Genomic DNA, 16,782 nt, shown 5'->3' on the forward strand with positions numbered 1-16,782 from the left:
GCACATGCAAAAGTGAAAATGAGAATGAACCCATTGAAAAAAATGGGTCCTATTCTCTGTGTATTGCGCACACAGATTTTGCGCACTCGAATACCTTAGTAAACACTCTCGTGTGAAGCTGCCCTTAGCCTGTATTTACATGGGCTAATGCGAGGTCCTTGTGCTGTGTGAGGTGCAGTACACCGCATATTACAAACCCCACTCGCCCAAAAATATATATTTAAAAAATGTATATCTTTTCCAGACCGAGTGCTGGACTTTTCTACTTAGAAACTCATGCTACCTCAGATGCTGCAGAACCTCTTACAACACACAACAGCTGTTGCAGAACCTCATAGTACTAAGGTAAGCACCGCAGTTACTGCAACACCTTCTTTGTGGAAAGGCTGAGGGAGTTTGACATCAATTATGGACAAAAAGAGATTCTGCAGCAGCTGCGGTATAAGGAATAATATGCACCCAACTAGAAGTTATAAGGATTAGGACTCATCTAAGAATTGTGGGACCTTTGTAAATACAGTCATCGTACAGCCTTGTACTTTCATATGATCACTTCTAATAGTCGTATCACACCAGCATCCTGTTATATGGAAAATTCCAATAATCTGGCATGTACGGGATCATTGAAAACGGACATCCACTGGACGGTTCAAGAGGATGCAGACTCCTTCGGAGGACCAGCGGCCACTTAGCGAGTGGTGATAATGATGGCAGGGTGATCCCACAAGGGGCTTCAAGCAGGACTGAAAGTGCCTGAGCCTGCGTCCAGTGCCTGATTACCAGAAAGTCTGGATCATCAGAGAACTCAGAATCAATCAACACAGATCAATAAATGCAACAATAAATTAGTTTATTTCTCCACTCAATATTCCCCCAATACAAAGATATCAAACTGTGCGCACATTTAAGGGGTTGTCTGAGAAACGGCGCCACTCTTCTCCGTGGGTCGTTTATGGTATTGCTCAGTCCAGTCAGTTTAACCCCTTTTAAAGTTTGGCTTCCCATTAAACAGAAGGCACAAGATAAATACAAATAGAAACACCATATAGATCTATAATATACCATATAATCACCGATTACTGTACATGGAATGTCCATGATCACAAATCACAGTGGAGGATTATGGGGGATATAGCAGCCGGGAAGATTGGTGTTGCACCCTTTTAAAGAGCTTATAGGGGTTTTCCAGGACTAAACTATTGATTACCTATTCTTAGGACAGGTCATCAATAGGTGATCAGTGGGGATCCGCCACTTGGGATCACCACCGATCAGCTGACTGAAGAGGTTGAGGCGCTCAGGTGATCACTGCAGCCTCTTCTCAGGCCGGTGACGTCACATTCATCATTCACATGACCTGAGAGCAGGGGATTATGCTGCCATACCAGGCACATCCACTATTCAATGTACAGCGCTGTATGGGCTAAAGTGACAGGAGTGCTCACACAAGTGCCGCTATCACTTCACTCAGCTGATCAGTGGGAATCCTAAGTGGTAGCTCCCCGCCAATCAAATATTGATTACTTATACTAAGACTAGGTCATGACTAGTTTAGTCCTGGAAAACCTCTATAAAAAAGGAGCTCACAAAAGAGACATTTTGAATTAAAGGGTTTTTCTGGGTCTTAGATATTGATAACCTATCCTGAGAATGGGTCATCAAAATCAGATTGGTGGGTATTTGACTCCCCACGATCAGTACTTTGAAGAAGCCGAAGCACTCGGGTGAGCACTGCAGCCTCTTCATTATATACTAGGAACAGCACTGTTCATTTTGTAGTGGCTGTGCCTGGTATTGCAGCTCAATCCCATTCATATGAATTACACTGAGCTGCCAAAGAAAAGGCCACGGTGCTCTTCATAACCTGATATTGATAGGTCATCAATATCCAAATCCTGAAAAACCCCTTCTAAATTTTTGACATTATATGAGACAATAAATTGTGGATGAGGTTTATAAAAACAATGCTGTCCATATCAACCAATCAGAACACAGAGTACTATGGAGTCATAGACACCCATGTGCCACCATAAAGAGCCTCCACATAACGCCATATCATAAGGTATTCTCCCTTAAAACCATTGCTACTAGGGAAGCACACTCCATAACATGTCATCCAACTTCTGTATGTTCCCATATGTAACTGGAGACATAGGGAAGTCCATAGAACTCTACGGGTGCCGTAATATGACGCATACAATGTGGAAGTTATATGGCGTCATATTATGGTCCCCTTAGGGCCCATTTAGATGAGCGTATATTTTGGCTGTGTATTTCACAGACAGCACACATCTCCATAATAACCAATGCGACTATTCACATGGCGGTTCCTTTACATGGTCCAATGGTCTGTGTGAAAGAGATTGCTGCATGGATGAGAATAACACATGCAATGTAGAGTCCGTGCACGTCGGAGGGCACACGGATGTCCAATGTGAGTTGTGCCTGAGTTCCTAAAGTGGCCACATTACATCCACAAAGACTCTCCAGAATTCTAGTAAACCAAACTTGATGATGGAAGTTGTGATTACTTGACCTCTGGACTCGGGGTTAGAGCCATGTTTTGCGCCATACAGTCGTTTGAATGAGGCCAACGGCAATTTGCAATATACATCAGATAAAATGAGACACGACCAACACATCGGACATGAACAAAAACAGACGCGCTCATCAATTACGCAGTAAGGGAAATCTGTCAGTAACCCTGCGCCCCACACAAATCCTAAGCATAGGTAGGGGTGTGAAGAGATCTCCATCCATACCGGTAGTCCTTTTCAGGGACCTTCCACAAGGAATAGAAAAGGACACACGAGGCACCGCAAACTTTGATGCAGAATTGAAAATGGTCTAAAACTTGTTTGCGATTCCACATCAAAATCTGCAGTTTGGATTTTGGTGAAAATTCCACACCTGCGTATTTGACTGCGTCTTGTGGCGTAATTCCGTCCCGTGTCAAAGCCCCCTTACAGTGCTGCCAAGACCTGCAAAGCTCCATGCTCAAGCATACGCTGTATTCTAATTAAGCACGCACCGTCCAATGGGTGATTCAGATGCTCGGACTGATTGGACTCGCTTTCCTCTCATCTAGCTGACATTTCACTAGTGGTTGATGTTTCCAGCTCCCTTGAGCCTTGTTCAAGATGTTGAGGTGGGGCATGGCCTAAACCAGGGGTCCCCAACTCCAGTCCTCAGGGACCACCAACAGGTCATGTTTTCAGGATATCCTATGGTAAGAACACCTGTGGCAATGTCTGAGGCACCGACAATAATGACATCACCTGTGCAATACTGAGGAGATCCTGAAAACATGACCTGTTGGCGGTCCCTGAGGACTGGAGTTGGGGAACACTGGCCTAAACGCACCCCTGTTGCCAAAAAATTGTGCCAAATCTTGGCACAATTTTAGACATAACTAAACACACTAATAGGTGGTATAAAATAAGACTACGGGTTTGTTTACACAGCGGATCTCTGACACAAAACGTGCAGCAAATCTGAATTCCAATTTTTTTCAATGGCGACCCTTGCCGCAGTCTATACGATGAAGATTTTTTCTATACGCAGATTACAAATCCATGTGTTGAAAACAAATAAGTGATGTCAATTGTGGATGCAGATTCCGCGCCATTTCATCATAGCAACCGCTTCTGGAATTCCACACGCTTTTTTCCCAGTTGAAAAGGGCTAAATTGGCATGTGGATCCACGGGCAGATGCAGATTTGGGCCAATGTTTTTAGAGTTGGAATCCAACAGTCACTGCGATAAACTGGTGAATTTTATGACTGTCTAGTATAAGTTTGCATTGTCTAGGCATTAGTAAATCTGCCACACTGTGCATACACTGAACGTTTCATAAAAGCGCTTGCGCAATGACTAGGTTGCACGCCATCTCGGGAGCCGTCAATCACTAGTGAAGAAGACGGGTTTCGGCAGATTGAGAGGAAAGGGAGCCAGACCAGTCCTAGCATGTGAACCACCTATCGGAAATTTGCATGTTATTAGCCTACAGCTCATGGCACACGAAATTAGAGTTATGGGGGCCTTAGTGGGGTGGTCCGGTAACTGGCCAACCCACTTTTAATAGGGCTGTATGGGTTAAATTAACAAACCGAAACATTCTTACCTCTCTGCGGCCACTGAGATCCAGTGCTGCAGAACCGCTGTGGTCCTGGTTGTTGTTTTGATAGCTGCCATCTGAGGAATTAAGGTGACCGCTGCATCCAATGAGAGGCTGTAGCATCACGTTCTAGAATTCCTGGCATCATGGCACTTAGGATGTGAGAGCCAATGCCAGGAGAAAAAGAGGTGACACTGTAGCGGTCACCTGGGTTCCTCTGACGGCAGGTATCAAAACAACCACCAGGACCACAGCGGGGCTGCAGCTCTGGATCTTGGTGGCTGCAGAGGGGTAAGTATGTTTCAGTTTGTTGTTTTAACTCATACAGCCCTATTGAGGTGGGGTTGTCCGGTAACCCGACAACCACTTTAAGCTACAGACAGATTCCCTCCCTTCCGAAAATCAACAACAATCATCCAACATAATCTGGCATATAAGACAATGCAACTTGTTTTACATATATACACATTTCAATCACATTATTTGGGATTGACAACTACCAGGAGTAATTTTTCCATTTAGAGGTACCATTGTGCAAATTATATGGGACCATGAGGACAGAGAAGCCAGTTCTGTCAGGCCACATAACTTTTTCCCATGGCTGGTGTGAAGTCTACAGAGTTTCACCTCTGCACAGGGAAGAAGGAATCACCCTGAGGGTTATGCCATCCTTTTCTCCTACTATGAAAGATAAAGAAGCTCATAGCCATTCCTTCCCAAAAAAGGGAAGATGGTAGGACCAGTGCTAAGAGAGGGGTCTGTTATTAGTATTGATCCAAGGACGCTTCTGTTTTTGTAAGTCCCTAATCACTGCATTTACTAGCAGGAAATCAGAGAACTTTCCAAGGCCCTGACTACTTGGGAATGTTCTACCAAATCAAGAAGGAACATCTGTGTCCACATGTCAAAAACACAAATCAAAAAGATCCGCCTTGATGGGTGAGATCTATGGCATCAAACATCTTGAAGAACACGCCTTTGAAGATGCATCTACTTTCAAACTTACGAAGACCTTGAGTAGACTGACGAAAGTCCTTTGTCAGTCCATAAGCCACTACTGACTCATAGACTTGTATCGTTGATGCCACCTAAGAAGATCATCTACCACTCAGGGTGGAGTTGGTTCCCCTTTAAGGCTCTATGGTATCCAGTCCTATCCATGGTATCCTATGAGGACCCAACGAGAAGGACTTTGCAAGTAGTTAACCTGAGGTATATGAGACTGCAGAAACAGGCAGCCTTATATATGACTGATGTCTTATTACAATTCTGAAAGAATTGACAACTTAGAAAAATACACAATTGTGTAACAATTGGAAAGAAACAATCAAATACCAAAATACAGTAGTCTTTGAAAGTGACTCAGTGAAGGGTGAAGGTTACAGAGCAGCCATTTTGTTTTTAAAGTTGAAGGCTGACCAACTGCCACATTAGTGTATATCGTCACAATGTCAGTTTTTGTGACCATAGCGGATGGAGATATGAAGTTCCTATGGTTATCCCCCAGTGGTCATGTTGTATGTTGCAGTAGTCAAGGCAGTGGTGTTGTCCAACTGGACATTGATCCAGTCAGGGAAGGTGCCCAGCTGGAATAAACTAGACGCCCAAGTGTTCATGGCTAAGCTAAGCAGCAGGACTCCCATCAGGTTCATCAGTAGTCCAGTTCTAGCCTACAAAAAAACAAATTTGAAAACAATTTAAAATACTGACCTTAGGTCTACCGTATCAGTTATCTCAATGGGTTTTCATAGATCAGAACACATCTGAATACACATACCATGTCTTTCACCAACAAATGTCCGGTAGAAAACGCTATAGAGTTGGGAGGTGTAGACACGGGGAGCATGAATGCATAGGAACAGCCAACGGTACCAGGAATCATTAGGTACAAGGGATTCACCTTCAGACGTATGGCCTAAAAAGAACAGAGAGATACTTGATTCTAGATTCCGTGTATAGGGTTTTTTCCAGGCATTATAATTGATCTCATTGATGGGTGATGGATTTCTTTCATGGGTGAGTGGATCTCTTTAATGTCTGGATGGATATCATTAATGGGTGCTAAGATCTCTTGAATGGGTGGATCTCTTTGATAAGCGAGTCTTTGAGTGTATTTTATTGATGTGTGAGTGGGTCCTCTGATGGATGAGTTTGTGAATTCCTTTATCAGGCGGTCGATTTTTTTTTTTTTAATGAGTGAGTTGATTACTGTGATGGCAGATAGATCCCTTTGATGATTGGGCAACACCCTTTTTTGATGTCTGTACAACTTAACCCTCTCCAATCCACTGTCTGACATATGAAGACATTAGGATTTAAGGCTGTACAGCTCCGATGTTGGAAGACGTCCGTCGAGGTTCTCTTACTGTATATTGCCAGCCGCTCTGCTGTCAGAGCCTATCCAACGTGTCACCTCATGCAGTACTGGCTTTAGCCAGCAGATAGCGTCATTATATAACGGCAGAAAAAGAGTGAGCCCCCTAGGAAAACCAGGATACAAATTGGATTGGAAAGGGTTAATAGATATAAAGGGGCATTCTCATCTCGACTTCTATGGCATATCCACAAGATATCTGCACCCATCTGCATGCCTCTAACCAGGCTAGTGAAGTGGGGACCATAGAAGTCAATTAGAGTTAAATAAATAGCAGAGTCCAGTCTCGCTTGGCTGTTTTCATCCTCCCAGTAACCTTGTATAAACTGGTGTTCCCACCTTGCCCGTGTTTGGCCAGGTTTGGAATAGCCCTTTAACCTATGCAAAGACTTATTTCAGGGTTCAGTAGGTGGAGTCTCAGGTACATTGAACATTATGTTATTTTACTTTTACCTTTTTTCCATGCAGTGCAGCTTTGGTCAATCATGACACCAAAGGAACCTCAAAAACCTTATAATTAACCTTCATCAATTAGATTACATGTGGTCTATAAGACAGTAGTTCTATGTCATGTCCCCCACCAGCCACCTTTTGGAATAAAACTACTCACCAGCTCAGACAGAACAGGGAGGAAGACGATGATGGTGGCTGTGTTGCTGGCAAATTCTGTGAATGAGGCAATCAGTATGGTGATGAGGAGGACAGCAGCTGCTGGAGGAAGACCTTCAAGGGGTGACAAGCGGCCTCCAATCCATGTAGATAAACCAGATGCCTAAAAAAGTAGATGTATCATAAATAACCAAGTAGACGAAAGATCACGTAGGCCAAAGAGACTTAAAGCAGAGGACCTGTCACAGGTTGGAGACAACTGGTCTTACGAGCAATGTCTCCATTGTCTGGTTTGACAGCTTCACCACTCACCTCACATCCTTTTGCCATGGCAAATCCACCTCCCAGCAGTAAGATGATGTTCCAGGGTACAGTATCCTGAGCTTTCTTCCATGATAGCAGCGGCTTATTCTCTTTATTGGGGGCTGTGGAAAGTAATATTCAAATTATCAATGCTGAATTATTTTTCTGTATCGGTAGAAAAGAAACTGATCCATTATAACTTTGTACTATGACTTTACTGTGTACATTTTCTTTGTACTGCGACATCACTGTGTGCATTATCATTGTACTGTGACATCACTGTGTGCATTATCCCTGTATTGTGACATCACTGTGTGCATTATCATTGTACTGTGACATCACTGTGTGCATTATCATTGTACTGTGACATCACTGTGTGCATTATCATTGTACTGTGACATCACTGTGTGCATTTTCCTTGTACTGTGACATCACTGTGTGCATTATCATTGTACTGCGACATCACTGTGTCTATTATCCCTGTACTGTGACATCACTGCGTGCATTATCTTTGTACTGGGACATCACTGTGTGCATTTTCTTTGTACTGTGACGTCACTGAGTGCATTATCTTTGTACTGTGACGTCACCGTGTGCATTTTTTTTGCACTGCAACATCACTGTGTGCATTATCTTTGTACTATGACATCACTGTCTGCATTATCTTTGTAATGTGACGTCACAGTGCAAAGAAAGTGCACACAGTGATATCACTGAGTGCACTTTCTTTCTACTGTGAAATCACTTTGTGCATTATCTTTGTACTGTGACATCACTGTATGCATTTTCTTTGAACTGTGACATCACTGTGTCTATTATCCCTGTACTGTGACATCACTGTGTGCATTATCTTTGTACTGTGACATCACTGTGTACATTTTCCTTGTACTGTGACATCACTGTGTGCATTATCTTTGTACTGTGACATCACTGTGTACATTTTCCTTGTACTGTGACATCACTGTGTGCATTATCCCTTTACTATAACATCACTGTGTCTATTATCCCTGTACTGTGACATCACTGTGTGCATTTTCCTTGTACTGGGACATCACTGTGTCTATTATCCCTGTACTATGACATCACTGTGCGAGGTTGAAGGAGATATAAGGCACATCATAAAACTGTCACATTCCTGAGCTCAGTGGACTGATTAAGTATTTATCTCTCAGCTTTGTTTGTCTGTTGTTTTAAGTTTTGAGTGCAAAACAGTCTCAAATTTCTGTGTGTGAACATTTGTTTTTCAATCAAGAGGGGTGTCCTCTCTGCATTTGTATATTATATATGTGCCCCATCCAAGCTAGTTTCATTTTAGCCTGATGAAGGATCAATAGAAGACCCGAAAGCTCGCTGTAACATCATGTATTTTTGTTAGCCAGTAAAAGGTATCTTATCTACAAGATCACTTGGTTTCTCTCACTGAGAACAATCACACTTTGTTATTGTAGTGTGACATCATTATTATCATTATGCAGGTGACATTTTGTGCATTATTCGTGTGCACAATCTGTGTACTGAGACATTACTATATACTTCCTGCCCTGTAATATCACTAAGTAGGTTCACCTTGTACTGTAACATCCTGTGTTATTTCTGTACTGTAGACAAAATAAATTATTTCTGTACTGTGATGTCATTGTAGTTATTATTTTTTGCTGTGGCATCACATGGTTGAATGAAATGGAATGGCATGTACATCTGTGTAGGAGTGGCTGCGTTTACGTTTTTCGTGCATTGCATTCACCCATATGTCCCAGCTGCTTCAGAAAGAGTATACAGCCCGTTATCCTTCTTTACCATTCATTTGGATGCTTTTAGTCCAAAGAGAGGTGTCTATAGAGTTAGAAGTAAGGTTTTCCTGAATGTGGTAGATGGGCCCAAATATTTTGATCAGAATATGCCGTAAGAACCTTGCATTTTTATGCAGTTAATATAAAACGTTGTGAAATTTTATTGAGATATATTAAATGTGTATGAGTGCTGAAGTGTGTTTCTGTTACTGTATTTGTTGCAGACATGGCTAACATGCTCTTGCACATTTAATTTAACCCTTTGCAATCCAATTTTGGATTCAGGGTTTCCTAGGGGGCTTTCTCTTTCTGCCATTATTCAATGGCACCATCTGCCGGCTAGAGTCAGTACTGCGGTATGGGACATGCCGGAGAGGCCCCCGACAACAGAGTAGCCAGTAATCTAACTCCTTTACTAGCATAGAGTAGATCATCCTTACATTATGACACCATTCCATGCATTCTCTCTGTTCTGTGATGTTGGTATGTGATTATCCCTTTACTGTATTAGTACTGTAATTCCAGTAATTTCATTGAGTGCATTAAATTAGAGATGAGCGAGCGTACTCGGAAAAGCACTACTCGCTCGAGTAATTTGCTTTATCCGAGTATCGCTGTGCTCGGGTCTGAAGATTCGGGTGCCGGCACGGAGCGGGGAGCTGCAGGGGAGAGCGGGGAGGAACGGAGGGGAGATCTTTCTCTCCTTCTCTCCCGCCCGCTCCCCGCTGCGACTCACCTGTCAGCCGCAGGAGCACCCGAATCTTCAGGGACGACCACAGCGATACTCGGATAAAGCCAATTACTCGAGCGAGTAGTGCTTTTCCGAGTACGCTCGCTCATCTCTATGCATTATCCCTTAACTATGACTATGTGTATTATCTTTATGCTGTGAAAAAGGCCATTTGGGGAATTTATCTTTTAACTTAAGTCAGTTTTCCAGCGTAAAAAAGTCATACTTCAGCAAACATTTGTGGCTCTTTAACCTTTTTGCACCCTATTCGGCACTTTTCTTAACCCCTTGCCCCCACACAAAATTTACATCCTGGCTGGGAAGTGTTTCCCTCAAATGGACATAAACTTATGTCCTATGGATGGCATAGGTTTATAAGCAGAGCTCGCACCATCCACAGTGGGACCCGGTTGTGATAGCCGGCATCCCACTGCAACAGCGGAGATCAGTGATTACACCAATCCCTACTGATCGCAATGTTTATCGTGATGTAAAAAGGGTTTACAGAGGGGTGGCCTTAAACCAGTGTTAATTTCCCATGTTGTTTTATCAGTGTGTGCATTATCCTTGAACTATGACAACATTGAGTGCATTATCTTTGTACTGTGATGTCACTGTCAGAATTTTCCTTCTACTGTGTACATTATCCCTATAGAGTGACATCACTGTGTACATTATCGCTCTACTATGATATCATTGTGTACATTATCCCTTTACTGTGACATCACTGTGTGCATTATCCCTGTACTGTGACATCATTGTGTGTATTATCCGTGTACTGTGACATCACTGAGTGTATTATCCCTGTACTGTGACATCGCTGTGTGTATTATCCCTGTACTGTGACATCATTGTGTGTATTATCCCTGTACTGTGACATCACTGAGTGTCTTATCCCTGTACTGTGACATTGCTGTTTGCATTATCCCTGTACTGTGACATCACTGTGTGTATTATCCCTAAACTGTGACATCATTGTGTGTATTATCCCTGTATTGTAACATCACTGTGTGTATTATCCCTGTACTGTGACTTCATTGTGTGCATTATCCCTGTATTGTGACATCGCTGTGTGCATTATCCCTGTACTGTGACATCATGGTATGCATTATCCCTGTACTGTGACATCATTGTGTGTATTATCCCTGTACTGTGACATCACTGTGTGCATTATCCCTGTACTGTGACATCACTGTGTGTATTATCCCTATAGTGTGACATCACTGTGTGTATTATCCCTGTATTTGGGCATTGCTGTGTGCATTATCCCTGTACTGTGACATCATTGTGTGTATTATCCCTGTACTGTTACATCACTGTGAGTGTTATCCCTATACTGTCACTGTGACATCACTGTCAGCAATATACCCATACTGTAACATCACTGTAAGTATTATCCCTATACTGTGACATCACTGTGTGTATTATCCCTGTACTGTGACATCATTGTGTTTATTGTCCCTGTACTGTGACATCACTGTGTGTATTATCCCTGTACTGTGACATCACTGTGTATATTATCCCTGTACTTTGACATCACTGTGTGCATTATCCCTTTTCTGTTACATCACTGTGAGCATTACCCCTGTGAATTACACACATTGACATAGAATGGAGAGCACAATAATCAAAAGCTTTTCAGGTTCTACACTTGCTTCCACAGGGAACCAAAACATTTGCTATTAGCCAACATCACTCTCCCAACTGACCACCTTCTACTTCTGATTTCACATAAATTTGATTTGGCATAAATTTGATTGGTAATAATGAAAACGTCTCCTTCCGTACCTTTCAGATCGAACCACCATGACAATGAAGGCCTTTCCGAGGGGAAGAAGAATAAAATGATGGCAATAGTAATACCAGTAACCGCGTCAGAGGTGAACCTGCAGGCCAGAACTCATTATATTAGTGCATTACTCAGATTAAAGCAAAAGCAGATTAACATTTTTCACAATACTCCAGCTGTGGTCGGTTCGCTAAATGCGATTTAGAAGCAAGTGAAAATGATCTTCCATCAGGCTCAGGCGCACGTAACTCATTGCCGGCATGAAGTATGAATGGTCAAGTGAGGTAAACTGGGATAATCCCATCAACAGCAAATAGAAACGTCAGACTGAATTCATGTTTTATATGGAGAGCCCATTAAGCCTCCATCCCAATGAAAATCAGGTCACAATCCCAACCGCTAGATTGTTTTCTGACCCCTTTTAGCACCAATATTAGTGGTCAGCCAATGAACTGCTCACTGTCACATATGATCTTCACCAGATTCATCATTACACAACTTGGAAATGTATCTACTATAGGAACGGAGCTACAGCAGAGGTACCAGTCGCGCCAAGCCATGGAGCCTAAGTGGGCCCAACGACCGCTCTACCACATAAGACATCAGGCATATGTTTTGTTTCTGCTATACTAATCCGTAGAAGATTTCTTCGACTCGGTGGTCCAAATCTGACCACATGTGGGTTTATACTTCCACAGCTTTCATAGAGTTGAGATATACAGTAGCTCTGTCTACCCGCTCCCGTCTTACCCGGGTCTGAAGGCCGATGCCCATCCAGGAATAAACTTTGGGTCTCTGGTAAACAAGAGGACGGCAAAAAGGAAAAAGAAGACGGCGACGGCCTTCTCTGCAAAACTAAAGAGAAGAACACTATTAATTGAGTGTACATCAAGGACAGCCGAATAAGTCATAAAACGAATGGAATTTAGAGCAAATAAGTGGGGATCAGAGACGGGTAACTTCTAATTTGGGCTTTATAAGCAAGTCAACAGCCACACAGATAAATCCACCAACATCTGGACTCAGGGTGGCTTTCCTCAGCATTCACTGTGACGGTAAGATGGCAGTTGGGTATAACTATACCAAGTGAGTCTGGCCACTATATGCCACTTTCTTAGGCCCCATTCATACCTGTGCCCAGCTTCCAGTGTAATTTTCATAGTTCGGCTATAACCTCTGAGCCGCATAAAGAAAACACCGGAACTGCCCAGTCAGGCATGGCGCTGGGACCCCACTGACTATACTAGGGCCCATCTGACTTTCAGTGTGTCGGACAAAATTTTTCAAAATAAAACAGCACAGCATGCTGCACTATTTTACCCCAAATTTCGCGCCAGCTTCAGATGGAACCTCTGATGTAGATGTGTATGGTGGCCATAGCCAAAGTATGAACTATATGTCTAAACTAGGCATTATTCGATTTGTATATTGTATAAACTAGATCTATTATCTGGGCACTATGAGCACTGTTATTGGGTAATGAACTCTATTTTTCTGAGCATCACAGGGCACTAATAATTGCCACTGTTAATCTTGGCAATGTATAGCAATATTTGAGTGATGAATTCACTATTTTTCTGGGCAGTATATGGGCAATGTATGGGCAATGTATGGCATTCACTTACTTGGAAATTATGTGACACTACTTTTGGGTAACATGGCTGGAAGTGGTAAGGCTGCTTCCACATGGGGCACTTTATTGTGCAATTTTGTTGCGATGCATCGCACTGGAGGAAAACGCAGTTTTCGTGCATTGTGATGCAACTTTTACAATAGGAAATCCTACTGTAAAAGCCCTAAACTATGCCCTAGCTGTATCAAAAAAACTAAAAAAATAATACATCACCTAAGAGGCACTGTCATCTCTGGCCCGCATTTTCTCTTCACCTCCGGCACTTGTCTTTAGTTTTCTGCCAGCCCTTCCTGGATTGAAGGATCAAAATCCCCATCTCCAGGAAGGGCTGGCTGTGATTGGTTCTCAAGCGCCGTGGCTCAGCCAATCAGAGCCAGAGCTCGATGAACCAATCACAGCCAATCAATGCATGAATGAATGTCTGTGATTGGTTCATCGAGTGCTGGCTCTGATTGACTGAGCCACATCGCTCGAGAACCAATCACAGCCAGCCCTTCCCGGAAGGTGGGGATGTTTATTCTCCAATCCAGAAAGGGCTGGCAGAAGACTAAATACAAGTACCGGAGATGAAGAGGAGACTTGGGCATGATGGCACTTGCTGTTAATGGCCACTTCCATGGCTGGCACTATTAACAGACACTACTAAATGGGAACTGATATGTTGTATGGGTGGTACCGGAGTTAGTGATACTCCTTGGGCAGTTACATGAGGTTAGCACCATATTTTGGCCCATGCAGTGGTAGGGAAAAAAACTATATGACTGATGATGGGCCAAGTCTACAAGACTTTTGGTACGTAGCGAAGAAAACTAATATTTAAAGATTATGTGAGAGCCGAATTGTTGTCTCAGGTGAAAAAAAGCTTCCTTTCATCTATGGTTAAAGGGACGGTACCTTAATATATACCTTAGAGGGGTGCAGGGAGGAATGTACAAAATCTAATGCATATTTTGGAACTACACGGTACTTACAGCATGGGTCCCAGTTTACGATAATCTTCCTTTACTACTTCCTTGGCTTTAGCTTCTGCATCCGATCTAATCTCTGACTTATTCTTCTTTTTGCAACTGATAGACACAAAATAACCTCATTAATAAAGAAGAATAACAGGTACAAAAATAGTTTCAAAAAATGTTTTAATTCCCAAGATTTTTCCATCGTACCTTAAGCTGATAGCGCCATGTAAAAGCGAGATCCACAACCAACTAATGATGAGGAATATAACCATCAGCGGAAATGCAAAGACGAACCAGGAGCCAAAATTTATCACATCGCAAGCTGGGAAAAAGCTGAAAGAGAAGAAACAAAAAGTTTAGGTTTTCTGTGGTAAGTTCAAAAAAGTTTTAACCAAGTTTACTCGGATTGGTTTGTATTATGTAGCTCCTTCTATGTTCTTTAAAGGGGCTGTGTCACTACCAATCCATGAAAACCCTCTCAAAAACATATTTTTATTATTGACATGTTATATGATGTCATCGTTGTCTACAGCTACATATGGCGTCAGCATCAAAGGCCTCAATGAAGACTGCAGACATCCAAGTGACTGACTGGTAGAGTCATGTATGACTTGTCCATACAAGTTTATATCAGGTGTTTAGCCTGAAGACGTATCACAGATACTTCACCTCCTCAATTGGCCAAGAAGGATAAGGTTGGGCGCTGTCCCGGTGAGGGTGGCGGTCCCTCCGATACTGGCGGAGTATGGGATGGAGATCAGAAATGCTTTCCAGATCCTATTTTGATATTCACGCTCTTTTTCCATGTCCGCATGATTCTCAGTGGGCATTTCCAGTATTTCCACCTTCTCTGGTATGTCTTTCCTTTAGAAACAATGATATACATACATATGTTGGTACACATGACCATGCAAATAAAATGAAAGTATGCAACAGAAAGTATGGAGGCCAATTTACCGATAGCACAACGAGCTAGAATGTAAGCTGACTGTAAGGGTACCTATTAGAGATGAGCGAGCGTACTTGCTAAGGCAAACTACTCGAGCGAGTAGTGCCTTATGCAAGTACCTGCCCGCTCATCTCAAAAGATTTGGATGCCGTGGGGGAGAGCGGGGAGGAACGGGGGAGGGGGAGATCTCTCTCCCCCCCGCTCCCCCCTGCTCACTCCCGCAACTCACTGCTCTCCCCCACCAATTCATGAATGGGTAAGTGAGAGCTGCCTCTGATTGGTGAGGCTGTGACCAATCAGAGGCAGCTCATTCAGCAGGCGGGGATTTTAAATCCCCGGCTGCTGAATACTACTCAGAGCAGTTCAGGAGAACTGCCGCCGGCCGCGGCTGAACTCCGTCTGCCGGGACCAGGTGAGTATATATTTTTATTTTTTATTTTTACACATTTCTGGATGAATTGCAGGGAAGGGCTTATATTTTTAAGCCCTTCCCAAAAATTCATCCAGCGCTGTCCGGCAGCCCATTGCTTTCAATGGAGCCGGCTGTATTGCCGGCTCCATTGAATTCAATGGGCAAACATCATTCTTCTCTGCCACAGCTGTTACAGCTGTGGCAGAGGAGAATGATTTGTCTACTATATGTTCTCAAAGGGGTCGGCGCTGCTGCCGCCGGCCCCATTGAGCGCATATAGAGAAGAGAACAGGAATCGCAGATCGCAGATAGGTGCGATCTGCGATTTCTGTTCTATAATTTATCGGACGAGCGCATAAAAAGCGCTCATGTGTCCGATACCATTGCAAAGCAATGGTTTTATAAAATCGCCAGACGCATGCGCATGCGCAAATCGCGCGAAAGAACGCCAGTCTGACTGAGCCCTCAAAGACATGAACTGTACTCGTATTTGCATGTTATTAGTCTAGTTAGATTGTGTTTGTCTATCATTCTGAATTACAAAGGGTTAATTTACCTTTATAATGTAGCCTCTCACACAGCCTCAGGGCTGTTTCACATGAGCGTATATTGGCCGCTGTTTTCCTGGCTGCCTGATATACACTACGATCTAATGCATCAGATCACATGGCCGTATTCCCACGACGTAAAAGTGACCGGCCGACCGATATAGCACCAGACGCTTTTACGCCGGGCCGGAAAGATAGTCCTGGAACTATCTTTCTCTGCGGAATACGTCGGCTGCTGCATGGGCTTCTATGGGAGCCAATGACAGCAGGTGGAGAGGGGAGGTGGGAGGGAGTTTAGCGGCGTGACTGCCCAACTCCCTTCCCCTTCTTCCTTCCTCTCTCCTCCCCTCCGCTGTTTGCAATGGGAGGGGGTGGGGAAAGGGCAGAGCTGAGCTCCGCCCCATCTCATTGCTTGCTGCAGGGAAGGGGTGGGTGCTCCGCCCCCATCTCGCCCACTCCAATTGCAAACAGCCGGAGGGAAGCAGAGAGGAGGTGAGCCGGCGAGGGGGGGGGAAGGGGAGGCAACGGCATTGCGGCCTCAGCGTATATGTGCTGGGCCTATGCCGTCTGA

The 16,782-nt window shown here is 43.5% G+C and overlaps 1 protein-coding gene across 1 annotated transcript in view; it reads right to left on the reverse strand.

Annotated features, from left to right (window-relative positions):
* Nucleotides 1–5,496: 5,496 nt before the first annotated feature.
* SLC13A3 (solute carrier family 13 member 3) overlaps nucleotides 5,497–16,782 on the reverse strand; it is a 32,121-nt gene continuing 20,835 nt past the window's right edge. The window contains exons 6-14 of the mRNA XM_066586042.1: nucleotides 14,972–15,166; nucleotides 14,510–14,635; nucleotides 14,318–14,413; nucleotides 12,464–12,568; nucleotides 11,713–11,810; nucleotides 7,414–7,526; nucleotides 7,103–7,264; nucleotides 5,896–6,033; nucleotides 5,497–5,788 (exon numbers count right to left, since the gene is read on the reverse strand). Coding sequence (XP_066442139.1) covers nucleotides 5,615–5,788; nucleotides 5,896–6,033; nucleotides 7,103–7,264; nucleotides 7,414–7,526; nucleotides 11,713–11,810; nucleotides 12,464–12,568; nucleotides 14,318–14,413; nucleotides 14,510–14,635; nucleotides 14,972–15,166 — 1,207 coding nt within the window. The 3' untranslated portion in view covers nucleotides 5,497–5,614. The remainder of the gene's footprint in view (nucleotides 5,789–5,895; nucleotides 6,034–7,102; nucleotides 7,265–7,413; nucleotides 7,527–11,712; nucleotides 11,811–12,463; nucleotides 12,569–14,317; nucleotides 14,414–14,509; nucleotides 14,636–14,971; nucleotides 15,167–16,782) is intronic.

This window comes from Eleutherodactylus coqui, chromosome 13 (genome assembly GCF_035609145.1).
Source record: "Eleutherodactylus coqui strain aEleCoq1 chromosome 13, aEleCoq1.hap1, whole genome shotgun sequence".
In the NCBI taxonomy this organism is placed as follows: Eukaryota; Metazoa; Chordata; class Amphibia; order Anura; family Eleutherodactylidae; genus Eleutherodactylus; species Eleutherodactylus coqui.